The 27,200-nt window shown below is 45.5% G+C and overlaps 2 protein-coding genes and 1 long non-coding RNA gene across 6 annotated transcripts in view; 1 reads left to right on the top strand and 2 right to left on the bottom strand.

Moving 5' to 3' along the window:
* The window catches only part of SFT2D1 (SFT2 domain containing 1), a 23,168-nt gene extending 4,295 nt beyond the window's left edge, over positions 1-18,873 (bottom strand). Inside the window, exons 1-6 of the mRNA XM_033234258.1 lie at positions 18,679-18,873; positions 6,146-6,232; positions 5,493-5,575; positions 4,324-4,405; positions 2,204-2,239; positions 701-759 (exon numbers count right to left, since the gene is read on the bottom strand). Of these exons, the coding sequence (XP_033090149.1) occupies positions 701-759; positions 2,204-2,239; positions 4,324-4,405; positions 5,493-5,575; positions 6,146-6,232; positions 18,679-18,741 (410 nt within the window). The 5' untranslated portion in view covers positions 18,742-18,873. The remainder of the gene's footprint in view (positions 1-700; positions 760-2,203; positions 2,240-4,323; positions 4,406-5,492; positions 5,576-6,145; positions 6,233-18,678) is intronic.
* On the bottom strand, positions 13,652-17,216 carry LOC117096897. The gene is made up of 2 exons (XR_004442706.1): positions 14,026-17,216; positions 13,652-13,906 (listed from the first exon to the last, which is right to left on the bottom strand). It is a non-coding gene; the product is annotated as an uncharacterized LOC117096897 (long non-coding RNA).
* LOC117096895 lies at positions 18,862-27,200 on the top strand. Of its 4 annotated transcripts, none has more exons than XM_033234254.1 (4): positions 18,862-19,391; positions 23,896-24,060; positions 24,363-24,434; positions 26,883-27,200. In XM_033234254.1, exons 1-4 carry the CDS (start codon positions 18,892-18,894, stop codon positions 26,929-26,931), a joined length of 786 nt encoding a protein of 261 aa, XP_033090145.1. In that variant the 5' UTR covers positions 18,862-18,891; the 3' UTR covers positions 26,932-27,200. The 4 variants fall into 4 exon arrangements, with proteins under 4 accessions (XP_033090145.1, XP_033090146.1, XP_033090147.1 ...); XM_033234255.1 differs by lacking the exon at positions 26,883-27,200 and adding an exon at positions 26,182-26,876; XM_033234256.1 differs by lacking the exon at positions 24,363-24,434.

Genomic DNA, 27,200 nt, shown 5'->3' with positions numbered 1-27,200 from the left:
GCATTACATTTACTGGTTATCAACCAAATTTGAGCATCATGTCAGCGTTCAAGAAGTTTTGGATTTTGGGCTGGGCATGGTGCCTCACACTTGTAATCCCAGCTACCTGAGGGGCTGAGGCACAAGAATCACTTGAATCCCGGAGGCAGAGGTTGCAGTGAGCCAAGATAATGCCACTGTACTCCAGCCTGGGTGACAGAGTGAGACTGTCTCAAAAAAAAAGAAAGAAGTTTGGATCCTGAAGCATTTTGGATTTGGGCTGCTCAACCAGTAACTTAAGAAGTATTTAATCACTGCCAATTCAGAAGACATCTCCAGATATCACAGGGCCACAGAGTCAACATTAAGATAAATTCCACCTTGTATTTATCCAGCAATAGAGTGGATAATGCAGGGAAACTCATCTTCCCCTGGTCTCACCCTGTGATTTGGTCTCACTTTCACGTTTTCACATGGCATCACCTACTTTTCTTATTTCTTTCTCACATTAGAAAAAAGCAGAACACATCACTACGTAACTACAGCATCCCATACTTCTCCCTAACAGTACCACTGAGCCACGCTGTCAACTCCAACAGGACTCATCCCAGACCTCCACTCCTCTGAGCCTGCAGGGCCTGTCTGGCTCCGAAACACCAGACGAAATGCTTGTCACATCTCAGGCAATTTTAACATTTTACCAGGATAAGGAAAGACTTACCAGGTCATTGACAAGAACTGCAATATGCAGAATAACACGGCCAGTCCCTTCTTATGCCACTAACAGTAGCAAAAACAGAGGAATTATGAGTTTCAAAGTTTTAAAACAGCTTTCTCAATCAAACTTAATTCTTCTCTTTCAAAAATGTAGATGGCTTCATTTATTTTCTTTACTAAATTTTAGTGTGATAACTTTAAGATACAGTTGGTCTGAAACTTTAGAATCCACAAAATAATTTCCTTTCTAAAACTATATCCATTAATTTAAATATTGCAAAATATGTGACTTTAAATAAATGTTACTGAAACAATCATGCATAGGCTGAAAACATTAAACTTTTAAAGGTGGTCAGGTCTTTAAAGTCAATGTTAACTTATCTAGATTCAACATTTAAAATCCCACTGAGATCTGTATGCCCCATGTGAACTTTACTTATGTTACTCATGCCTATTTGCTCCTTGAGTGACATTTTGAAGGAAAATTGTATTTTATTGTGATCTTCTGGAATAATATAATCAGTTTCCATGGTTGTTTTAAAAGATCTATTTTGAGAATTCCTTGTCCATCAGTGTTTTACTTATTTATCTTCAGTCTACTGTTTATAGTAAACAGACAATTCCAAAACCAAAAATCAATGTTCTATAGAGATGTGCAAGAATATTCTTTTATCATTAATAAATGACACGTAAATCAATCTCATATAACTAAAGTTCTGTCCTTACATCACCAAAATAAAAAAAAAATCTGGAATATTTCTGTTAGAATATGTCTCAACTACCCTTTCTTCTTTAAAATGGGATTTTCTTGTTGATAGTTCAAGAACTGCTTCAACCCTTTTGGGAAATAGGTTGAGCACAATAGAAAAATATGATGTAGAATCAGGAAGATCAAAAAGTAAACGGAATTGTACCATTATGACTTCTTTAAAGGCTAGTGAAGAGCTGTTAACCTTCTCCACGGGGTAGGAGGAAGATTTCAGTTCCTCTGTCTCTCTGTTGTTACTATCTGTGTTTTCTGGCCTTCTCCATTGGTTTTACACCTTGCTACTTGGAGCGTACTTGCCTCACCACTGCAGAGTCACAGGGCACCCTGCGGCAGCATGAGGGAGAGAGCACAGCCCCTGAGCCAGGGCCCCTCACCACACAGGGCACTGTCAGAGGAGCCAACTGGGCCCACAAGCAGGTGAGCTCTCGGGCACACGTGTGTGTTTATTAACGACCTGTATGCTGTAGACAGCAGAATCTACGGCACATTTAGCCACTAGCTGGATGGGTGAGCATGTGTGTACATGTGGGTTTACTGACTACCTCTATGCTGTGGACAGTAGAATCTATGGCATTTTTAGCCACTAGCTGGACGTTAACATGTCAAATTTTAGGAATACCTAATCTTTAGAGAGTTTTTAAAAACCAGATGAGCCATTTTAACATAACGGTGTGATGCCACTTCAGCTGGGGAGGGGCACAGAGTTAACTGAAAGCCAGTAGGGCTGGCATAACTTACCCAAAGAGCAGCACACAGGGTAAATATGGAACACAACTGCGAGGGAAGAAAGAGTAGATTATAAACTTGAGGCCCTTTCAAAAGCCTGATAGAAATGCATAAACTATTCTGCATTCATTTGCATAGGTAATATACTATAGAACAAAAGTAAGAATACAGCTGACTAGTTTTACTTACATTTTCTGTAAGTATTATTTTACTTTAAAGTCTACGACTGCAATATTCCTTGGCAAATTGGAAGCACCTAATAATTTACTCTGTTAAGTAAATTGAAAAATGATCATTCCTCATCCCTGTGAAAGCAAGTAGGCACAGGAGTGAACGTGAGAGGTGGGCGGTGTGGTGTTGGAAAGACCTAAAGAGATTCCAGCTCTGACGCCTGCTATCTGAGGGTCCTTGGTGGTCAGTGGACTTGTCTAAACCTGTTTTCTTCTCTTTAAAATGAGGAGAGTTCCTACCCACATGCTTTAAAGGGCTGTTGTAATGAATAAGGTAGAGTGCATCCATGATGGGCTTGAGCTAGAAGCTGGCACGTGCAAGGCTCTACGTGACAGAGCCTCTTCACCGCCATTACTAGGCATGATCTTATGTGAGCAGCAAATCAAACCAATCAAAGTGCTCCACCTTGGGAAACGTCTTATATGTTCAAACGCTCCCACATTCTCTCAATTTGATGCGTGTTTTTGTAAGGTACAGTATGTTACTGAAAAGGTTGAGGGATAAGTGCCAGGATTTCTTAAATAAAACTAATCTAACTAAAATCTTCGTGGAATATAAACTACTTATATTCTAACAGTGAAATATAATTTCTTCGTAAGCTAAAGTTAAATGTTTATATGTATGTTGATACATATGCTATTATAGGAAATTCAAAATAACTGGAGATTACAAAAGTAAGAAAATACTAAGCTGAATAAAGACATAATAAATAAAGCTAAAAATGAGTTTTTCCTCTAGTGAGGGGATGGGAGAAGACTGCCAGGCAGATTAGAGTTAACAAACATTTCCTTGTAAATTAACATAGGTTAGCTGTGTTTGGAAAGCTCATGTTAATAGTTATAATGGTGATATTTAAATCCTTTAAATATCATAAATGCTTGAAGGCAAAAGAAATCCACAAGAGACACAGACCAGGTGAGACAGGAGACAGAGGCAGGATGGAGAAGAGATTTGGGTCCCCCTCCTGCCCACAATACACGAAACGAACAGCTGAACACCTGGCACCTGTGTGAGAATGGAAACAACCTTTCCAGCCAAAGCGTAAACTCTAATCTACCCACTACCCAGGCTCAAGAAAACAAGAACGATGACCTGAGAGTTGTGGACAGAACCCACAACGTAATGAAAGCACATTTAAAGATACCGTTACGGGAGCCATATTGTTAGAATGTGTCAAGTCGGCACACAGGGAAGGGACAAAAGTCAGATGACAAAGGACGCTGAATCTCCCTAAGAATATTCTAAGGACACAGAAGTATGGTGTCTATGGAGGGTGTTCTGGAGGGTGTCTACGCCCACCCTCCAAAGGGTACAAACTAACAATCCGTTATGAAACCATCGGCAGGGCTTAAAAATGAAAGCACACTCAGCTCTAGGGTTCATTTAAATACACAGCTACATCATTCCATATACGCAACAGAAGCGGGCTTTACCCAGCCAGTAGTCTTAGACAATACTGTACCATCTGAACGCTATAACACACAGGACATAATTTTTTATTTTTTTCTTTTTTAGACGGAGCTTCACTCTTGTTGGCCAGACTGGAGTGCAATGGCGCGATCTTGGCTCACTGCAACCTCCGCCTCCCACGTTCAAGCAATTCTCCTATCTCAGCCTCCCAAGTAGCTGGGATTACGGCACGCGCCACCATGCCGGGCTAATTTTTGTATTTTTAGTAGAGACGGGGTTTCATCATATTGGTCAGGTAGGTCTTGACCTCCTGCCCTCAGGTGATCCGGCCTCCTAAAGTGCTGGGGTTACAGGCGTGAGCCACCAGGCCTGGCCAGATATAATTATTATATTCAGCACAAGAAGTATACATACCTAAGAACAGGCAATTATTCATAAAATAACAGTGCAAATACTTCAATAAAAGTTTTAAAAATGCACTATTTACTTACGAGCATAATAATTGTTGCAAGCAATCTTGTTGTTTCAAACATTTTCTTCAGTTGCCTCACAGGTCCCATTAAAAAGCATGTACTATTTGAAACAAATAAAGTTTAACTGAGGTACAGGTCTACTAATGTATCTGGCTATGCAAAAATAAACTGTTTTAAAAAAGAAACCCTGTTGGTTTATTTAGTTAAAAATCTCTCGCTAAATCTGTTTTATTTTTTCCTTAACTTTATAAGGAAACGTCACAACTATTCCAATAAACATGCTATGGTGTGAAGGCATCCTCTTCAAAACGTAGGTGTCCTCAGTGTGGTATATGAAGCCCGGATTAGGCTGTGAGAACTCCTCTGACAGGGATCAAAGGCACTTGGAGGAGAGGCTGCCCTGGGAGGACACAGGGATCTTCTCCTTGGGGGATGCATCCACCAGCAGGAAACTGAGTCTGCCAGTGCCTTAACCTTGGACTTCAGGCCTCCAACTGTGAGAAAAATTTCTATTCTTCCTAAGTCACCCAGTCTACAGTATTCTGTTACTGCAGCACAAAAGGGACTAAGACACATAACAACCCAAGGATGTGCCAAAGGTTCTCCAAGAGGGATTCTCATACTCCCAACCTAAAGTAGCCCTCAGTCACTACTGCCGCACCCTAGTTTAATTCTCTGCACAGCACCAATGCCATTCGATCTTTCTCTGGCTTATGATGTGAACATCTTCATTAAAATGTACGCTCCACAAGAGCAAGGCCTAGAGTGCAGCAGCTCCAAGCCTGGGCTCCAGAGCCCACCGTCTGCAGGATTCCCACCTCAGCCACGATTTAGGTTCATTGCCACGGGCAGCACTGACTCCCCTGCTCTGTGCTATTATCTCCAGCTATAAACGGGGATGATAATACTGCCTACCTCACAAGCTCGTCGTAATACATATAAAACACTTAGAACAGTCCCACACAGTAAGTGCCCCACAAAGGCTGGCTATTCCTAGCACTAATACCGTCTGTTATGGGAGACGGTATGTAGCAGCAGTCAATACGTATTTATTTAATAAACGTAAATCCTGTGGCTGAATTCACAATATGCACAGAGCTACATAAACATCCTACTGGGAAAGTGCTTATTAGAAAGGTGAATTTGGTAGCAAGAGCAAACCAGATATTTTGAGAAGCCAAACGTACCTGGCTAACGCAGCAAGATTGCCGAGGGTATAAAACACTGCAAAAAGCTTTATGCCGCCCGGAAGCCACAGCAATCCAGTTCCCTAAGTTAAGATATTATAGTTACTTAAAAATAATTTTATGATTTTAATGGTTAAAATATAAATGTGCTACTGCAGTAATACAATACCAATATTATGTAAACACAAATGTTTAAATACAAATCTGCTTGTAGACAGTCTAGTCTGATTACACAGAAAAAACACTTGTTTTTCAATGTTATACACTAACTTGAATCTTCCTATTTGCACTAGCATATATAAATGAGCCATAACAAAACTTTCTTTGTGCTTATCAGTAAATCTCAGTCTATTTAAGTTAAATATTCATGCTAAATGTCAAGTATGAAAAGGTAATAAACATCTAGATTACTGATTTTCCAGATCTTTTAACACACTGATAAATTTTTCTTAAATTACTTCAACAAAACTCCCCAAAATATTAATTTCTACGTATTTTCATTGATCTCTACCCCTTTATTTCGGTACAATAAATACGTTCCACCAAAATAGTCTAACAGGGATTCAGTAAAGGACAGTCGTTTTTGGTACTAAATGGAATTATTAGTCTAACACAAAATAAAAATTATTAAACAATATAAAGCCTTAACTCACAAGAATGGAAAAGAAAATGCCGCATACGAAGCAGATGGCAAACCATTTCAATCTGGTGTTGAAACTAAGGGATGAGGCATCCAGGACCTTAATAAAAAAATGGGGAAATTTAGAATATAGTCTTAATTCACTACCAATCTGATTCTTTTAACTAAATTAAAGCAAAGTTTTAACACACAGTCTAAATAATTTATTTTGCATATCACAGTGTCATTTAAGAATACTAAGATTCCACGGTTGTTATGAGTAATATGACCAAGTCCTGCCATGAGGCAGGGGCTGACCTTCTAGACGCCACCTCCCTTCGGCCGGTCATTGGCTGCAGGCCGGGGGTGGAGTGGGGTGACTGCACCCTATAGAGGGTAGAGGACGCTGGCCACTTACAGGAGGCAGCCTGAGCAGCCCCAGCAGAGACCATCACAGCACACACCAGTCGGTGCCCATTCTAAGCTTTCAATCCAAGCCATGAAAGCTTTGGGCCCCTCCTCCACCACTGTAAAAACACACTGTGAAATGATCATTTATTCTAGAGCAACAGCATTCCTACACAGCATGCAAATTCTAGCCAAATTATGTGGGGAAAAGAGTAGAAATTACTGTGTCTACTTCCTACCGTATGATAACCCAGCAACAGTGGGTGCAATAAACACACTCAGATTACTAATTATACTATTAAAACATACTTTCCCAATAAGGCTAAAAAAAGTATATCGACAACAGTTGTGCAAGAAACTAGACACACACAGTAAGGATTTATATTCAAAAATTTAAATTTCTAATTTATACTACCACATCCACTTAAAAATAAGACTACACGCTTATATTTTCAAGAATAATAAAAAATAAGAGGAAGTTCCATATGCAACAGCTCAAAATACACTTTGGTTACATTCCTTACCTCAAGAGATTAATCTGTGAATCCTTATGTAGCATGAAAAGCAGATAAAAATAACTAAGTATTCTGTAATGAAACATATATCACTCTTTAACACATTTTAAAAGTTTTTTACGTTTTGTTTTAATTCACAGACATTCTTGTTTCCAGCAATGTCATCTGTTTACGGCAAAACTAAACACTTGATTTTAAACAAAGAGTGAACTTGCCTATAAAAACATCTAAATTTCATTCTTACTGATCAGGAAGAATACGAATACACACTAAGTATATTTTAACTACACAGGCCAGAATAAACTGGAAAGACTGAACTACATAGTAATGATCTGTTAAAAAAAAAAAAATAGAGATATGTTCATTAGCTTGATTTAACCATCCCACAAAGTATACATGTCAAAACATCACGCTGTACACAATGTATACAATTTTTATTTGTCAATTAAAAATGGAAAGAATAAACTAATGATTTCTAAAGGTTAGTGTGAGTCCACAATGATGTGAGGATTTAGTGAGAGGAAAAAGCATCCATTTTTCCTTCTTTTACAAGTTCAAATCACCCCATTGTTCACAAGTTCAACGCTGGTTTTCAATAGCCAGTTCTTCTCTCAGCAATGAAACAGCATGGTTATTTGTATAAAAGTAGGTATTTTTTCCTCTTATTGCCATCTTCCATGTACTGATCTTTAAAACGAAACAGCATGACAAATTATTTCCATTTGTAAACATGGAATATTCAATCCACAAGCAAATGATTTGTCTCAAGTCTTGCAAATTGTCCAGGGTACAGAAACAAATACAGATTTCCTAACTGCTAACTGGGAAAACTGCGAAATGCTTCAACATGAAAGAAAACCTGGCAGTGCATCTTCCAACTAGGAAACAGAAGGAACCCTCACATCTGCTTATCACAAGCATTTTTTTTGAGACGGAGTCTCACTCTGTTGCTCAGGCGCGATCTCAGCTCAAAGCAACCTCGGCCTCCCACAGTCAAATGATTCTCCTACCTCAGCCTCCCAATTAGCTGGGACTACAGGTCCACGTCACCATGCCTAATTCTTTGTATTTTTAGTAGAGACAGGGTTTCACTGTATTGGCCAGGCTGGTCTCAAACTCCTGACCTCATGTGATCACCCACCTCAGTCTCCCAAAGTGCTGGGATTACAGGCATGAGCATAGCACCCAGCCTGCTTACCATAAGCATTTATGTGCTGCTGTATTTTACCAACAATCAGAAGCAATCCCACCAAAACCAGCAACTTTGTTAATCTCTCAGTCTTAGAAAAGAAATAAAATTGCCACCTCTTTCTCTTCCAAAACCACCATCAATCATTTTACTTACCTGTTACCACAGAAAGGGGAAGCCAAGAGCATACAGGCCCCTCAGCAGGGACTGCTCTCCCTATTCCCGCCACAGTAAACACAGCACTGCTGGCAACTAGAACTTCATTAATTTTTTTAAAAAGCAGGTGAGAAACATAACAGAGGAAAATGTAGTCCTAGCAGCAACACCACAAAGGCTGAATGAGTGGCTCCCACAGCACAGCCGAAACCCACCCCCTTCAGGTGACGGAGAAGTGGAGGAACAGCTCTAATCCATGGAGGGCCAGGAAACAGCACAGCTGGAAGGACCTGAGCCTTGCCTGTGGGCTTCTGCCATCTAAACACAGAAAACACTTGTGGCTTTCCACTAATGATGACACTGAACCCAGTATTCCTCCCACTCCTTTTTCAAAATACCAGTGGGTATAAAAAGACAAACTTGCACAGACAAGTGAGAAAAATAAACAGGCATCCCCAGACCCTCAGGCCCATTCCAGACAGAACTGCCCGCTCCCCTAGTCGCCTGCTCCCCACACCGGCTGCTGTGGTCCACACTTTAGAGAGCCACCCTCTTCCTCCTCCTCATTCAGGACTCTTGATCAGGGGGCTGACCCAGATCCTTGCAGCATCTGGCACGGTTTCCACATCCACATGGGCAGCCTGGCCTTTCTGTTTCTCATTCCCTAATCTCCACTGGCATTTCCCCTCCAGTCCGTGACCCAGCCCAGGGCCGTCTTTCTACCCGAAATTACACCATCGCCAAAATTCCGGCTGCCGCTCTCCGACCACAGCAGGTTGGTTCCTTGGCTCCCACTGTGCTGACTCCTTGGCCTCCTGAACACCTCATCCGGCCCTTCTCCTTTTTTTCAGTGGCTTCGACAGAACATTCCAATTCCCTTTCCGCTGCCTCCACCTGGTAAAATCCCACCGGAGGGCAGCTTTCCCTCCTCCTGCTCCAGGAGGTGCTGAGCTGAGCTCTGCTGGGTGGAGTCAGGCACAGGGCAGGGGGGTCCTGAACCAGTCCTCATCAGCACCCCACGGCCTGCACACTGCTACCTGGCAATCTAAGGCTTCTTGCTTTATCTCAACGTGCATTTTACTCTAACCCACTTCGAACCTCCACTTCCTGCCCCACGCTTCCATTCTTAGCAGACAACTTCCCCTACTTCACACACAGAAACCCAAAGTCATCAGTGAGAACTCCCTCACCTTCCTGCTGCTACCAAACCACGAAACCCACCCAGTAAGAACACCCATGCTCTCATCCTTTCCTGGTTCCCACAGAGCTGAGATCCACCTGTCCACCCTGCTTTACAGCCAACCCCTGACCTGCTCAGGGAATTTATGCTATTGGGCTTTTTCCTCTAGTGAAAGTGTTCTCACTCTCTGAAACTGCGTCCATCAACTTTTAAATATGCTGAAACCCCTTCCATCTTAAACAGAAAGCTTACTTGACTTCACCTTCCAGCTTCTGTACACTCACACCTTCATTCATCCATCCATCCATCCACTAACTGGCTCAATACTTACTGAGTGCCGCTATGTGCCTGTTCTAAGTATTGAGTGCTGCTATGTGCCTGTTCTAAGTGCTGGGTAAGGGATCTAGCTCCTGGTTAAAAATCTATGTGCTGGCTGCTACAACAAAAATACCATAGGCCAGGCACTGTGGCTCATGCCTGTAATCCTGGCACTTTGGGAGGCTGAGGCAGGCGGATCGCTTGAACCCAGTTCAAGAACAGCCTGGGCAACATGGCAAGACTCCCATCTCTACAAAAAATACAAAAATTAGCCAGGTATGGGGGCACACACCTGTGGTGCCAGCTACTTGGAAGACCGAGGTGGGAGGATCACCTGAGCCCGGGAGTCAGAGGTTACAGTGAGCCAAGATCACACCGCTGCACTCCAGTCTAGGTCAGTCTCCCAAAGAGCCCAAACAGCTGTGGAAGCTCATCATTGGAGGGCTGAGCTTTGAAACAACTGATGAGAACTTGAGAAGCCAATCTGAGCAATGGGGAACGCTCATGGACTGTGTGGTCATGAGATCCAAGCACCTAGCGCTCTGGGGGCTTTGGCTTTGTCCTGTATGCCACTGTGAAGGAGGTGGATGCGCCACGAATGCAAGGCCACACGAGGTGGATGAAGAGCTGTGGAACCAAAGAGCTGTCTCAAGAGAAGATTCTCAAAGACCAGGTGCCCCACGAACTGTGAAAAAGGTGTTTGTTGGTGGCATTAAAGAAGACACTGAAGAACATAGCCTAAGAGCTCTTGAACAGTATGGAAAAACTGAAGTGACTGAAATCATGACTGACAGAGGGAGTGCCAAGAAAAGGGGCTTTGCCTGCGAAGCCTTTGACAACCAGGACTGTGGACAAGACTGTCACCCAGAAATACCATACTGTGTCTGGCCACAACTGTGAAGTTAGGGAAGTCCTGTGAAAGCAAGAGACAGTGAGTGCGTCATCCAGCCAAAGAGGTCGAAGGGCTTCTGGAAACTTCGGTGGTGGTTGTGGAGGTGGTTTTGGTGGGAATGACAACTTCGGTCATGGAGGGACCTTCCGTGGTCATGATGGCTTTGGTGGCAGCTGTCCACAGCGGTGGTGGTGGATACAGTGACAGCAGGGATGGCTGTAATGGATTTCGTAATGACGGAATCATTTCTGGAGGTGGCAGAAGCTCCAATGACTTGGCAATTACAGTCTTCAAATTTTGGACCCATAAAGGGAGGAAACTTTGGAGGCAGAAGCTCTGGGCCCTATGGTGGTGGAGAACAATACTTTGCCAAACTTTACTTCACAATACTTTACAAAACCAAGGTGGCTAGAGTGGTTCCAGTAGCAGCAGCAGCCATGCACTGACAGAAGATTTTAACCCATTTAGGCCTGAGGTTGCATTTTTCTGAATTGGAAAAATCAGACCTTGGCGATGACCTTGAACAGGAGAATATAAATATCTCCCACATGCTTAGCGTTCCAATAATGGAACATCAGGCATAAGTGGGTTCACAAAACCAAGGTGGCTACGGTGGTTCCAGCAGCAGCAGTAGCCATGGCACTGGCAGAAGATTTTAATCACTGCCAGGAAACAAAGCGTAGTAGGAGAGGAGAGCCAGAGAAGCCACACGGAAGCTACAGGTTACAAGAGATTTGTGAACTCAGTCAGCCAAGCACAGTGGTGGCAGAGCCCAGCTGCTACAAAGAAGATACGTTTTAGACAATACTCATGCAGAGCAAAAAACTCCAGGACTGTATTTGTGACTAATTTTATTAACAGGTTATTTTAGTTTCTGTTCTGTGGAAAGTACCAAGCATTCCAACAAAGGGTTTTAATGTAATTTTTAATTTTTTTTTTGCACTCATGCTGTTGATTGCTAAATGTAACAGTCTGATCACAACACTGAATAAATGTGTCTTTTTTAAAAACGTGCTATGTAAAGTTAGTCTCCTCTGAAGCCATCTTGGTAAATTGCCCCAAGAGTGTGAAGTCAGAATTCCTTCAGGGTGATGCCAGGTTCTACTTGGAAATTATTCACAGTCTGCTTGGGTGGGGAAGCCATTGTCTTCAGTAAGCTCGGTGTAGCTGAACTCACAGTTACTGCTGTGACCTGAAGCTCACCACTAAAGGGGATCACCCAAGCAAAATCACAGAATTATCAGTTATAAAAATGATTGTTGGCCGGGCGCGGTGGCTCACACCTGTAATCCCAGCACTTTGGGAGGCCGAGGCATGTAGATCACGAGGTCATGAGATCGAGACCATCCTGGCTAACACGGTGAAACCCCATCTCTACTAAAAAAAAACAAAAAAATTAGCCAGGTGCGGTGGCGGGCGACTGTAGTCCCAGCTACTCGGGAGGCTGAGGCAGGAGAATGGCGTGAACCCGGGGGGCAGAGCTTGCAGTGAGCCAAGATCACACCACTGCACTCCAGCCTGGGCAACAGAGCAAGAGACTCGGTCTCAGAAAAAAAAAAGATTGTTGGCACATCCCATGCAATACATCTAAACTGAATAATGGTACCAGATAACATTATAGATGGGAATGAAGCTTGTATATCATCCATAATTGTATGTAGCTAATAAAACTATTTAATTCTCTTAAAAAAAAAAAAACACTGTGGACTGGGCAGCTTATAAACAACAGACACTTATTTCTCACAGTTCTAGAGACTGGAAGTCCATGATCAAGGCGCCAGCAGATTCGGCGTCTGGTGAGGCATCTCTGGTTCACAGATGACACCTTCTGAGTCCTCACACAGCAGAAAGGGCACTGGGTCCTTTGTTTCCTCAACTTCCCAGGCTCCCACCGCAGCCTCCCATGTAGCTGGGACCACAGGGACACACCATCAGGCTCAACTAATTTTTAAATTTTTTGTAGAGACGGGGTCTCGCCATGATGCCCAGACTGGTCTTGAACTCCTTGGCCCAAGCAATCCTCCTGCCTCCGGCTTCCAAAGTGCTGGGATTATAGTCATGAGCCACTGCATGTGGCCTGGGGTCTCTTTATTAGGGCATGAAACCCATTCCTAATCACACCCCAAAGGCCCCTCCTCTTCATACCATCACACTGGGGATTAAGTCTCAACACAGGAATTCCAGGAGGACACACATTCAGACCACAGCACTGTGAGTGATTCTGGGGCTGGCCACAGGCAATTACACAGGCTCTACCTGGCAGGCCTCCCGGGGAAAGCTCCCTCTGCACACCGGACTCGGAGCACAGTGGAGACTTGGAGCAGTGCAGCCCCCGGGGAGGTGCAGCCAAGGTCCCAGGCCCTTCGGCCCCCAAGCTTTTTCATGTAGTTCCCTTCCTAGCCCAGTGCCTTCTTCCCCAGGAATCCTTATCTGAGGCCATGGGAGTGGACAGGACCCCCAGCTGGCACACACCTGGCAGTGGTTGGGAAGTTCACCTTGACCATTCTAGCTTCACATGCCTCACCTGGCTGAAACCCTGCAGACACAAGTCACTTCCCTGTCCTTAATTCCAAGGGACATTTTCGAGACATCAGTATCCTTTCCAATTCAACAGCACAGGACACTTTGGCACTCTCCTGCTTGCAATGTTCTCTTCAACTCCCACATCCCACAGGCTCTCCTGACTGTCCTCCCGCCTCACCGGCTGCTCCTGCTAGGGGTCTCCTCTGCCACCTGAGCTCCCTCCACCTGGAAAGACAGCTTCCTCCTTGTGCTTCTCTACACTCTCCCACTACCCACCTCACCCACACCCACCATGGGAACAGTGAGAGAAGTAGATAAGGTAGATATATTTACAATCTTCTAAGTGGGAGAGGCAGAGAGAGCTTAAATTGTATATCAGGCAATTTTCTCTTATTATCATCCTCCACGCGGTGATGTTTGAAGTGAAACATGATAAATTAATGCCATTGGTAAATATGAAATACTCAGTCAACAAGCAAATGGACTTGTCTCAACCCGTGTGCTATGGTCTGAGTGTTTGCTGAAATCCTCAGCTCCATGGTGACGGTGGAAGACGGCCCTTCAGGAGAGGATCAGGTCATGGGGGTGGAGTCCTCATGAATGGGATCCATGCCCTAATAAGATGAGAAAGAGACTAAAGCTGCCTGTTCTCTGTCATGTCAAGATGTAAACAGAGGCAACAGTGTGACACCAGGAAGCAGAGGGAGGGCTCACCAAGAACCCATGAGCGCACCTTGATCTCTGACTTCCGGCCTCCAAACCGTAAGAAATAAATTTCTGTTGCTTACAAATCACCAAGTCTAAGGTATTTTGTTACAGCAGGCTGAATGGACTAAGACATCTCACAAACTGTCAGCAGGGGTCAGTAGGGGCTCCCACAAGAGAACTCTGTAGAATGTTCCTGCCATTCTTGTCATCTAACTCCCAACAAGTACCTATGCCAACGCCCTCACCTCTCCTTGGTAGTTACCCAAATCCAAACAACTCACTCCTCTGTTTGTTCAACAAGTAGTTATGAACAGCTATTAGATGTCAGGTACTTGGTAGGTTCTACATACACAAAAGGGAATAAGACAGAACCTAGCGCACTTACATTCAGATGGGGGGAAATGGGCAATAAACTCATGAGGCAGGCTCTACTAAGGACATAAATAGGAGCAGAGTAACTGGGTCAGAAAGGCCTCTCTAAAGAGGTGACCAAGTAAAGACATCAGGAAGTGACCAATCCAACTCTGAAAAGAGCCAGGGAGGGGAATTCCAGAAAAAAGAACTGCAACTGTCAAGTCTCCCAGGCAGAAGAAAATGGCTCCAACCGAGGAGGAGAAAGAGGGACGGGCAAGGCAAGCACTGGGGAGATGGTGGGGAAGCGGGCCAACAAGCAGTGAAGGGCTGAGAGGCCAAGGGAGGGATCTGGATTTTATTCAGATGCTGCAGGAAGTCACTGAAGGATGTGATCAAGAGAGGAATATGATCAACTCTCTAAGATCTGGCTCAACATCTCTCCCTCCTTGATTTCTTCCCAGACATCTCAAAGGAGGGGTCCCAGAACTCTGGCTACCGTGCCTCTCCTGTGGGCTCAAAGCACCTCCACAGGAGGGCGACGCAGCCTGGATGTCAGCATGCTCCCCTATGACCTTCACTGCCTCACCCAGCTCCTCAACTGGCCTAGAACTATCCCTGTCAAGACCCAATTCCAACGTGCCCACCATCCTGGTTACGTCTTGCTGCACAAGAAGTGCAACACTCTCATGTCATCCCTCACCCCATTCAGGTCTGTGCACCTTTAATCCCATCTTATCTCCTACCTATCTCCAAAAACCAACAGCAAACCTCCCTATGTCCTCACTCTCTCCTCTGAGGATCCTCTCGCCTTCCTGCTAGGTTTGAAATTTAGTCTCTAGGGACAGCGCTCTCCCCTACGAATCCTGCACCACTTGGACAGGCAGTGAGCCAGGTGTCTTCCCTCCTCACTGCCACCTCCTGCCCCTTCCTCCTCCCTAGAGACACCTGCTTTCCAAGTCACTCCTCAATAGCCCCCTAGCAACAATCCCCTCTTGCCTGCACCATAATTTTCCCCTTTCCTGGACCATTCCCAATGCACAGAAACATCCAGTATTTTCCTTGGGAAAATGACATGTTCCCCAACCTCACTGCATCCTTCAACTACCACCCACTTCTTTGCTCCACAGGAAAAATCACTGAGATGGCCATACTGTCTCCATCTTCTTCCTATTCTCCCCTGACTTCAATCAGGCCTCTGTCCCCATCCAGCCACCAAGACTGCTCTCATGGAAGTGACAACTGATAACCTCCACAGGTAACCTGCTCTTAACTTCTGAAACCATTAACAATACTGGGTCCCCTCCCCTTCCTAAAGCACTCTCTTCCCTCACTTTCTGGGGCATCCTTCTCTCTGGGTTCTCCTCCTCCTCCTCTCGCCAATCCTCTCAGCTGTCTTTGCTGGCTGCTGCTCATCCTCTAAACCTCTACACACCAGAGAAAACCAGAGGTCAAACCTTGGATCTCATCTGTTTTCTACTTGACGATCTCATCTCTCTCCTATTTCCTCCCACAAACTCTACAGTCTTATGTTCAACTGCTTTCCTGACATCTCCACTTGGATGCTACCTGGATCTCAGACCTCACATCCACACTGAAATAATTTTCCTCCCTGAACCTGCTCCTCCCACATTCACTTAATGGCAACTCCACCTCTCCAGACGCTTAGGTCGCATGCATGAGGCATCCTTGCCTCCTCTCACTCACACATCCAATCCGTCAACAGTGAGGCCTGCTGGCTGCACACTCAGACTATTTACAGAATCTGACCACTTGTTTGTTTTTTAAACAGGCTTTTTTGCTTTTTAAACGACTTGTATCACTGATTCGAGCTACAGTCATCTCTTGCCAGACAACTGTACTTGTTTCCAGCCCAGTCTCTGGGCTTCTAACCTTGCCTCTACAGTTTGTTCTCCACAGAGCAGCCAGAGTGATCCTTTAAAATCCAAGTCGGTCACACCACCACTCTGCTCAAAACCCAAAGGCTTCCTATCACTCTCAGAGTAAAGCTAAAATCCTTTCTATGGCCTATGAGAACCCCCACAATTGAGAATCCCCCTTCCTGCCTCACCTTCTCTCTTACAATTGTCCCTCTTCTCTGCCCCTCTGGCCTCCTTATTGGCCCTGAACATGCTGACTACACTCCACTCGGGACTCTGTATCTGCTGGGCCCTCTGCCTTGGAGGCTCTTATTCACAGGACGCTCAGACATCCCAGCAGCTCTTCTGAGCTGTGCACACGATTCCCTGGCAGGAAGGCCTTATCTAAGTAATATGGCAACCCCAACCTCCTCAATCTGCTCTGACTACTTCTGTGGTTGTCTGACACATTATACACTTACTTGTTTATTCATTGTTTCCTCCAATTAAAATTAAAGTTCCATGTGAAAGAGGTATTTGCACTGGTCACTTGTTATTAACACCTGCATCTTGAACAATGTCAAACATATGCAGGAACTTGAATATTTGTTAATGAACGATCACCTCCTCTGAACTCGCAGCACTTGTCTATACAGCCAGTCACTCTAGTCTTTGATTACTTCTCCACATATCTTTTCTCCCCTCTAGACAGTGGGCTCAAGATAAGTGATATTACCTTCGCATCTCCAAAGTTTAGAGTAGCACTGTCCAATAGAATTTTCTGCAATGCAAATGTTCTATATCTGCACTGTTCAATACACTAGCCTTTAACCACATGTGTCTACTGAACACGTGAAATGTGGTTGCTGTGACTAAGGAACTGAATGTTAAATTTTATTTAATTTTAATTAATTTAAATTTAATTGCTCCAGGCACTGTGGCTCAAGCCTGTCATTCCAACACTTTGGGAGGTCAAGGTGGGCGGATCACTTGAGGTCAGGAGTCCGAGACCAGCCGGACCAACATGGTGAAATCCCCATCTCTACTAAAAATACAAAATAATTAGCAGGGTATGGCGTCAGGTGCCTGTAATCCCAGCTACTCAGGAGGCTGAGGCAGGAGAATTGCTTGAACCTGGGAGGCAGAGGTTGCAGTGAGTCGAAATCGCACCACTGCACTCCAGCCTGAGCGACAAAGCAAGACTCCATCTCAAAAAAAAAAAAATTAATTGGCCACATGTGGCTGTGGTAATGTAGAGTTACAGAGCGCAATGAGAACAGATACTTGTCTTACACTCTCTGAACCCAAAACTCTAGCCCAGAACTCTGCCCACAAGAAGTGCTGAGTAAGTATAATGACAAGGAAGTCAGGAAGAGACAAACAGAAGATCCTTATGAAATACAATTGTAAATGTCCAACTTCTGCGACAGCGCACAATAACATGCAATATAATCTCAAGCAATAACAAAAACACTTATACCGCAGTTCCTGCTCCACTGCTACTTTGAACCTTCTTGCTGGAAAAAGTAACCCTTATCAAGTCTCGCTGGTAAGGCGCAGACACAAGGGCTTTTATTAAGAAAGGAAAAGAAAATTGCCGGGCGCGGTGGCTCAAGCCTGTATCCCAGCACTTTGGGAGGCCGAGACGGTGGATCACGAGGTCAGGAGATCGAGACCATCCTGGCTACACGGTGAAACCCCGTCTCTACTAAAAATACAAAAACTAGCTGGGCGAGGTGGCGGGCGCCTGTAGTCCCAGCTACTCGGGAGGCTGAGGCAGGAAATGGCGTAACCCGGAGGCGGAGCTTGCAGTGAGCTGAGATCTGGCCACTGCACTCCAGTCCGGGCGACAGAGCGAGACTCCGCCTCAAAAAAAAAAAAAAAAAAAGAAAATTATCTTACCAGGGCTCACTGCCTTAACAGAAAATTTTTAATTCAATATATTTCACTTATCAATGTCCTGTTTATTTTTCCTCCAGTCTCCCTATTTCCAAAAGACCAACCTCCCCCCCACACACATAGTACCTCCTTTACCTCCAGAGACAAACAGATGCAACAAGCTTTAGGGTCTCGGCTCACTGCAGCTCTCAGGATAAATGCCCTGCATAGCTACTTACGCTGCATAGCCGGAGGCCAAACCCCACACTAGGCTCAGAAAACCAAATAGGGTGTGGGAGCGATGGATTATTTGGGACAGCGAAGGCAGGCGTTGGTGGGTTCCTGAGAGTTAGAAGACCAGATGGAAGAGTTGGAGGGTGGGTCTCAAAGGGGGTTTAAGTAGACCCCATGGAAACAGGAAGGTTCTCAAATTCTCCCCAGGAAGCAGACGGAGCCCTCTTAAATCAACCGGCCGAGCAGAGGAGGCCCAGACCCCCGGCCTCGCACCCACCCCACCCGCTCGGACGGTCCTCACTGCGGCCGGGGCCGGCGGGCAGCCCCGGGACTGGACGAGGGCGCGGGTTTCCTACCTGCGCGGTCAGGCCCTGCTCCTCGTCGTCCTGGCCGCTCAGGACCCGCCGCAGCTTCTCCATGGCCCCGTTCCAGGGCCGTAGCGGCCGCCACTCTGTTGCCGGCGCCTGACGCCCACCAGGAAACCCGGAACCCGAATCCCACTGAGCAGCCGGAAGTCCGGTCCCGCACACTTCCGGCTCGTCAGCGCTGCCAGGGCGGCCGCCGTAGCAATGGGCGCATGCTCACCAGCGTTTCTCTCTGGCCTGGACGTGGTCCGTGAAGTCTGCGTAGTGGCCGCTGGTGGTGGGGCTGTTGCTTCCCACTGTCCGCGAGGTGCAGAGTGGCAACGCGCGGGGACACAGCGTGGGTATGGGCCTCTCGCCCACAGCTGGCGCACAGCCATGAAGGTAGACCTGACCGGGGCACGACCACTGAACCCTGCAGACCCGGCGTCCTGCGGACCCCGCGAGGGGCCCTGCTGGGCGGGTCCGCGGCCCGGAATGCCCCTTCCCTCACCTGGAATCGGGGAGCGGAGGGCTTCTGGGGGCAGGTGGCAGTGCTCCGATGAGCGCCCTGCCACCCACGAGGGAGCCCTGGGGGCGGCGCCAGCCCTCACAGCTGAGTCTCCTCATTCGGAGACACAAACACTTGCCTCAGGATTAAAGCGAGGAACTGTATTTCAGACCGTCTCAGGAGAAGTAGCAGGAGGCTGCCTCGCTCCTTTGCCCTTGTGAGAGCTATTTCTTTACTCAGTTCCTTGGTCAGCTAGGAGTTTGAAAGAGTGAAATCTTATTAAAGGAATAGCTAATGCAACCCATTTTTCTAGTTTTGCGTAAACAGACCATTGAACAAGCGTTCACTGTTCTCCGGCTCGTGCTGGATGAACAAACACTAACAGAGGGGGAAGTGGCATTTTCCACCATGCTAAGAAAGGAGATTAAAAATCAGGGCTGCCTAATATGGGCTCCAGAAGTCATTAAGTGATAGGTTTTGCTCTGTTTGCTTCTGGGCTTGGTAAGATGGTAATGAGAATGTCTATTATTTTGTTTAACTACTTTGCCCACTCTATTTCCTCCCTAAAATCTTTCGATTAAAAGGTGGATCCTCAAAAAGGTTTATTGTCCATCCTACTGCCTCAGTAGAGATTTTATCTAAACTCAATTAGATGAAAACAAATACCACAGGAACCTTAGGAAAGCAAGTCGCGCCTTGTGATAAAACAGTCTAATGCTCAGCATCCTTATCCTTTAGGCATAAGATATTTCTGTGTGGCGTATTCATACTAAAATGTCAAGTCTTATCCTTATGTCCTTAACTTTAAAAGGTCAGAAAGTAGATTGTAAAATCTATAGAAAACTCTGTTTCTATTGAATAAGTCATAGAGTATATCTGTTACAGGAAAGGGGTCCGGATCCATACCCCAAAAGAGGGTTCTTGGATCTTAAGCAAGAAAATATTCAGGGCAAGTGAAAGCAAGTTTATTAAGAAAGTAGAGGAACATCGGGAGGCTGAGGCAGAGCTTGCAGTGAGCCGAGATCGCGCCACTGCACTCCAACGTGGGAGACAGAGCGAGACTCCGTCTCAAAAAAAAAAAAGTCGAGGAACAAAATAGCTACTCCACAGGCAGAGCAGGGCTGTCTATTACCAGGGCTGCTGGTTACCTATTTTTATGGTTATTTCTTGATGATATGCTAAACAAGGGGCGGATTATTCATACCTCCCCTTTTTAGACCATATAGGGTAACTTTTTGATGTTGCCATGGCATTTGTAAACTGCCATGGCGCTAGTGGGCATGTAGCAGTGAGAATGACCAGAGGTCTCTCTTGTTATCTTGGTTTTGGTGGAATTTGGCCGGTTTCTTTACTGCAACCTGTTCCATCAGCAAGGTCTTGATGAGCTGTAGCTTGTGCTGACCTCCTATCTTATCCTGTGTCTGAGCATCCCTTAACTGTCTGGGAATGCAGCTCAGTAGGTCTCAACCTCATTTTACCCAGCTGCTATTCAGGATGGGGTGCTCTGGTTAGCACGTCTGACATAACTGCTTTCAAGATTTTCAAGTATAGGCCAGGCACAGTGGCTCACTCCTGTAATCCCAGCACTTTGGGAGGCAAAGATGGGTGGATCACAAGGTCAGGAGTTTGAGACCAGCCTGGCCAATATGGTGAAATCCCACCTCTACCAAAAATACAAAAATTAGATGGTTGTGGTGGCGGGTGCCTGTAGTCCCAGCTACGCGGGAAGCTGAGACAGAATCGCTTAGAACCTCGGAGGTGGAGGTTGCAGTGAGCCGAGATTGCTCCAGTGCACTCCATCGTGGGCGACAGAGTGAGACTCCGTCTCAAAAAACAAACAAAAAACCTTACTTGCTAGCTTTTCCTGCTTCCTGGCCACAGTTTTTTCAAGAGCCAATGACTCTCCTGAACACAAGGCAGCCCAGGCACAAAATTGTTGGGGTGATCAGACCCAACACTAGGTCATGGGGGTGACAAAGTCCGGTGGAGTCAAAGGACTGAGAAAAAGTTTGAGAGAGAAATGTGGGACGATGAGGACCGTCACTACCGTGGAGGCTGCGAAGACGCTGAGCTCTAGGACCCCCACAGTATTTATTGGTAATCCAATAAAGAAACAGGTGGTGAGAATGTGGCGGGCAAAAGGACACGTTGCATTAATCACCTGATTTAGAGCTGTGATGGGTTACCTTTTATATGGAACATGTTCTGCTACTTGAGATAATGGGAATAGCGGCCTAGGAGCCTAGGAAGGCTAGACACATTCTAGAGGACCTTATGCAAGTTCTGCCTCGGTTTCCCTCCCAAAACTCTGCTTTTTCCCAACATGCCCCCCCTTCTCTTTATTGTAAAAGAGAAGGTATCATTATTGCTAGCTGTTATTATTACTAGAGTCACTCTGGTTTGAACGCTTCCAACATATCTCCCCTTTCCCTTTTACAAGAGGACCCTTAATCCTAGGGGTAGCAGAAGGATGAAGGTCGGTCTTCCATAACTTCTTCATGCTGAATAAGGGCGATGATACTCCTGCCTTAACTATTAGGGTCTCTCGTATTCAGGGTAGAGAGTAGTTGAGTCAGAAAGCATTGGTCCGTTAAGCATCGTGACTCCAATCGGTCCTCGTTCCATCTTTGCATTCAAATTCAACTGGCTCATGGCTTGTACTGGGGAAACGCGGTCCATGGTTGGGATCCATGGGTCCCTCCAGTCTCCCGTTCCATGGCCGTACACATCTTGAGGGCATCCACACGGTTCGTTCATCTGCAAAATCACAAGCATACCTCACCCCCCGCCCCCACGTTAGTAAATCTACTGAAACGGAAGCAAAAACTTTTGTGGCTGTAGCCGGGAGGCCACCGATAATGAGAAACAGGCCTTTTCTGATTAACAGAAGGCATAGAGAAAGCAAATCGAGGCTTTTCAAACCTTCAATTCGCGCTGTACGGGGGGGGGGGGGGGGTGTCCACTAGATGCTATGGCTGATAAATCTTCAGATGTTTGGTGGGCACCCACATAGGCACCTGATTGTCAGCTGGAGAGACACAAGCAAATTGTCTTCCCCATAAAATTATCTTTAGGCAGGGATGGGAGGAAGTAGATTCAGAGGTAAGGAGAATTTGGGGGCCTAATGACTTCCTGATGTTGATACGTGTTCCCTCGGAAGTGAGGAATTCCCTTCTCTCCGTATTGCTGCGTGGGCATGGAGGACTAGGTAAGCATACTTAGTGTCTGTATATATATTTACCTTTTTTCCTTCTAATTCTAGTGTGCAATGGCCCCTGCTTTTGCTAGGATGTCTCTCCCTAACAAAGGAGTGGGGCTTTCAGGCATAATTAGAAAGGCATGTGAGAAGAGTCAAGTTCCCCAGTCACAACTCAGTGGCTGGGAGAAGTATCTAGTGACCGCCTGTCCCAGGACCCCTCGGACAGTGACAGATCTGAAGGACAGTTGTCCGGGACAGGAGAGTAAGACTGAGAAGGCTGCGCCGGTGTCCAGGAGACAGTTAACCTCCTGGCCCTCAATGGTCAAGCATACCCGGGGCTCTGTGAGGGTGATGGCATGGCTGGCGCCTGCCCCAGGCACCCTCAATCCTGCTGCTGGATCATCTGGTTAGTGGCTTCTGACTCAGAGGACCTTTGTCCCCCAGGGCAGTGGGCCTTCCAGTGATTCCCTTGACATAAGGGGCATGGATGAGGGGGCAGCTAATTTCTATTCGGACAGTCTTTTCAAAGTGTCCTTGTAGACCGCACTGGAAGCAAGCCTTATTAGGCATTTGATTTTCCCAGCCTTTCCCTTTTCCAGAGCATCCAAAGTCCGCTTGCCTGAGGGCCATGACTAAAGCGGTGGGGTGGCCTTTTTTTTTTTTAATCCTGTTTGTCCCGTTCCACCTGCTCCTCCTGATCTCTAGTATGAAAATACCGAGATTGCCGAGTTCAATAGGGTTTTTAAGTTTTGCTCCGGGCCTAAGGCAGACTTTGGAAGTTTTCTCTAATGTCTGCAGCTGACTGAGTGATAAACCTATCCTTTAAGGTTAGTTGGCCTTCAGTAGAGTCAGGTGACAGAGAGGTATGTTTCCTCAATGCCTCCCTTTGTCTCTCCAGAAAGGCAGTAGGATTTTCTTCCTTTCCCTGTGTTACAGTGGACATCACTGAATAATTCATAGGCTTCTTCCTGGTTTTTCCTTTGTCCTTCTAGCATGCAAGTTAGCAAATGTCTGCAGCACCAATCTCCATGTTCTGATTCTGTGTCCCAGTGAGGGTCTACACTGGGAACTGCCTGCTGGCCTGTGGCGAATCGTTCTCTTTCCTCTGTTGTCATCCTGTCATTGACCTGACTGAGATACCAGAAATCGCCAAATTCTCGGGCTGCAGTTATGACGGCACTTCTCTCATTTGGGGTTAGTGTCTGATCTAGCGGTAACGTTTTATCTCTCCATGTCAGATCAAAGGATTGTCCTAACCCTCGTGAAACATCAGCATAGCCATCATGGTTATCTGAGGATTTACCTAGGTCTGTTTTAATTTGTTTCAAGTCTGAGAAGGAAAAAGGTACATATACCCTGTCTGGGCCGAATTCTCCAGAATACATCTTAGGGGCGTTTTTGCCTTGAGGGGAACATTTCCCATCTCAAAAAAAAAAAAAGGGATGCCAGCACCTCTAGTAATTTTCCAATGAGCGTTAGTCCTAGAGTGTCCTCTATGGTCCTAATGCTTATTCCTTTTCAGGGTGAGTAACCGCCCATGGACCTCTGCCTATCGGATTCGTTACGCTTACCAATGTCGCAGTCCTGCACCTTTTTCCACCTTTCTTGTCCACGAAGAAAGGGGTCCGGGCTGCTGGATTCTAGTGGTTCTTTACCAGCGTGACCACCATTGCCTTTGCGCTCAGGGGTGAGTTCTAGAGCTGGGCTGGGTTCCTGAGTATTTCATAACAACCCCGCCCCGCCCCTCCCCATCAAGATGCACTCCCAAAAACAAAAGTTCTTGTGCAAATTCATTTCAGAGAGGGTGTAGGTAACCTTTTGAGTCAGGATTGAAATAGAGTTTTTTGATTCTGTGAGTACTTTAAGGCTTGGCTGAGTGCAAAGAGCTCCCACGTTTGAGCAGACAGTTTTCCTAACTCTGCTTCTACAAGAGTTTCCCTATAAATTACTGAATACCCTTCATGGGCTTTTTTTTTTCCTTTCCCTCAATCACTCGGGAGGAACCATCTACTGTCCTGTCCTGAAGGGAGTTCCTCCTACGTCTGGTCAGACTTTTGTATGGTAATTAAGATTTAAATTCCTTGTTAGGAAACCTGCTTGGTTAAGAGGGAATTTTTAGTGGTTAATGTTAAATCACCTTTTTCTTACAGAATAGCCCTATACTTTTAGATTTTTGAGTTAGTAAGCTACCTTTTTGCTTTTTGTTTTACTTAGGATAGTGCTGAACTGGTGAGGTGTGCTTACAATGAGGTTTCCTCTAAAAGTTATTTTTCTGCTTCTGCTAGCAAAGCAGTTGCCACTAATTGAATGTATGTGGGCTATCTGCGGGTTACTGGGTTAAGGATTTTTGATAGGAAGGCTAGTGGTTGTCACTGGTCTCTGTGCTTTCGGGCTACGCCCTTGTTTACACTGACAAAAAGGTAGCATTGGAGTAATATAGGGTCAGAAGACCTTCAATTATCAATTATAGGTTTTTAAATTTACCCTGGCTTTTAAAGGAATAGGGTACACTTTTTAACTACTTGTATATCTTTATCCTTTGTAGATGGATTTTGGAAACAGCAGAGGGGCGTTTGCTGTCCTCCCTGCTGGATTATAGTTAGGGGAAGTTGCCCTGCTTCAAGGTCTCCCTCAGCTCTAGCCTTTTGAATAGAATTTTGTACTGCACCACCAATTGCTCCAGGTGTTAATGTTGCAACTACAGGAGAAGTTTTGTAGCTAATCTTCTTGCTTATTAAGAGGTGAAAGAGGAGGTGACCGTTCACTTAGTTCAGCAGGTGGAGCCGATGGGCTGGTAAAATACTTTCTTCAGTTTCCCTTTAATTTCCTATGTTTCCTGTTCCTCACATTCAGAATCTGAAGTTTCTTACGCTCGTCCTCCTCTTCATCTGAATCTTCATCTGTTTGAAACTACTCAAGAGCTTTTATTAGCACCCACATAGACTAAACCAAACTGGAATTTTTGCTCTATCTTTATATGCTTTTTTAAAAATCTGCCAGTTCTCTCCCATTCATCCAGCTCTATAGACCCTTCGTCCAGGAACCATGGGCTAGGATGAGTGATAACAAATTTTGAGTACTAATTTCACTCCCCGTCTTCAAAATAAATGCTTTAAGAAATTTAGTATAAGCAGAATGTCTGCTTTCACTTTGTCCCATGTTACTCTGGTTCTTCTGAGTGCTCAGCTTTCCCGCCAAGCTTCTTTTAGATGTCCTTGGGTGTCCTTTGACGATGTATCCTCCGCTTTCACGTGCTCTAGCGTTACCTTCACCAGGGTCTTTGTCGCCCCACATTGGGCGGCCAGGAATGTTGGGGCGATCAGATCCAACACCAGGTCGTGGGGGTGACAAAGTCCAGCGGAGTCAGAGGATTGAGAAAAAGACGGTTTGAGAGAGAAAGGTGAGACACCAGAGGGTCATCGCTATCGCGGAGGTTGCAAAGACCCCGAGCTCTAGGAGCCCACGGAATTTATTGGTAATCCAAGTAAGAAACTGGTGGTGAGAATGTGGAGGTCAGAAGGACACGCTGTATTAATCTCATGATCTACAGCTGTGACAGTTTAGCATTTATATGGAACATGTTCTGCTACTTGAGATAATGGGAATAGGAGCCCAGGAAGGCTAGAAGCAAGGAGCCAGCAAGTCTAGACACATTCCAGAGGACATTATGCAAGTCCTGCCTCAGTTTCCCTCCCAACACTCAGCTTTTTCCCAACACAGAATAAAAGGAGGCTCCAAGTGGAGAGAGACAAAGCCTGTTTCTCCCATGCACTGTGCCAAGCATCTCTCCCCTTCTGCCTTCCTCCAGGCCTGCCAAGGGGAGGACAGAAACGGACCATGGTCTCCACATCTGACGTCAACCCTCCAAGCTCCTTCCCTTTACCTGACCTGCAGAGAAGCATACATGTGGGAGGCAAGGAGACATTTAGAGATGAGAGCCCTGGTCAGGGAGGCAGAGGCCTGCCCGAGCCTGTAATCCCAACTACTTGGGAGGCTGAGGCAGGAGAATCGCGAGAATCTGGGAGATGGAGGTTGCAGTGAGTTGAGATTTCGCCACTGCACTCCAGCCTGGGCAACAGCAAGACTTCGTCTCAAAAATAAAAATAAATAAATAAATAAATACAATGATTTGGCAAGGAGACATCACAGAGACAAAGATGAGTACTATAAAAATGATGACTTTATAATAGCTAGTGTGTATTATACACATAAGATATTCTAGGCACTTCGCACACCACCACATTTCCCTTTTACAGATAGACTACAAAGAGGTTAAATAACTTGTCTGAGGTTGATCACACAGTCAGGTAAGTTCAAAATTTGAACCCAGCTCTTCAAGACCAGAATTCACTCACCTAACCTCTAAGCAATGCCATAAATTACAGCTTCCGGTGATCGTTTTGTTGAATTTCAGCAGTTGAATCTTCCTCTGAGACAGCAAGTTACGACATTTTTATTACAAATCGCCATTCTAGGTAAAACGTTTGTCTTGATTTACCTGATTTTCAGCTCATTCCTTGGAGTTTTCCTAACCACATCTCAGATGAAACCTGAGTGAGAACATGTCCTTCCAGAAAGCTTGCGGCACAAAGTCGCTCCCTGGGCGTGGTCCCCCAGAGGCTGTGTGCTTTCTTCTTTTGACGTCTGCATCTGTGCATTGGGCTGTAGACAGCACTGCAAGGCCAAGGACAAAAGCAGCAATGCAGATGGAGGCTCCTGGATAGACGTTTAAAAAAAAAAAAAGAGAAGAAATGTGTTGGCTTGTATCTGTCAGCTTTAGCAACTGATTAAATACTTTGAGTGTGCAATAAAATAAACTTAATCAAA

Source organism: Trachypithecus francoisi, unplaced genomic scaffold (assembly GCF_009764315.1).
Source record: "Trachypithecus francoisi isolate TF-2019V2 unplaced genomic scaffold, Tfra_2.0 Lachesis_group15, whole genome shotgun sequence".
Classification (NCBI taxonomy): Eukaryota; Metazoa; Chordata; class Mammalia; order Primates; family Cercopithecidae; genus Trachypithecus; species Trachypithecus francoisi.
This window is presented reverse-complemented; position numbering and strand designations above follow the sequence as displayed.

Excerpts from the sequence above, each read along its gene's own strand:
- LOC117096895 (XM_033234254.1), top strand. The coding sequence starts at position 18,892 with ATGGGCGCATGCTCACCAGCGTTTCTCTCTGGCCTGGACGTGGTCCGT. Across the intron at positions 19,392-23,895 it reads TGCCTCGCTCCTTTGCCCTT|GGTGAGTAACCGCCCATGGA; the intron begins GTGAGAGCTATT and ends ATTCCTTTTCAG. Across the intron at positions 24,435-26,882 it reads TCTGGTCAGACTTTTGTATG|CTCATTCCTTGGAGTTTTCC; the intron begins GTAATTAAGATT and ends CCTGATTTTCAG.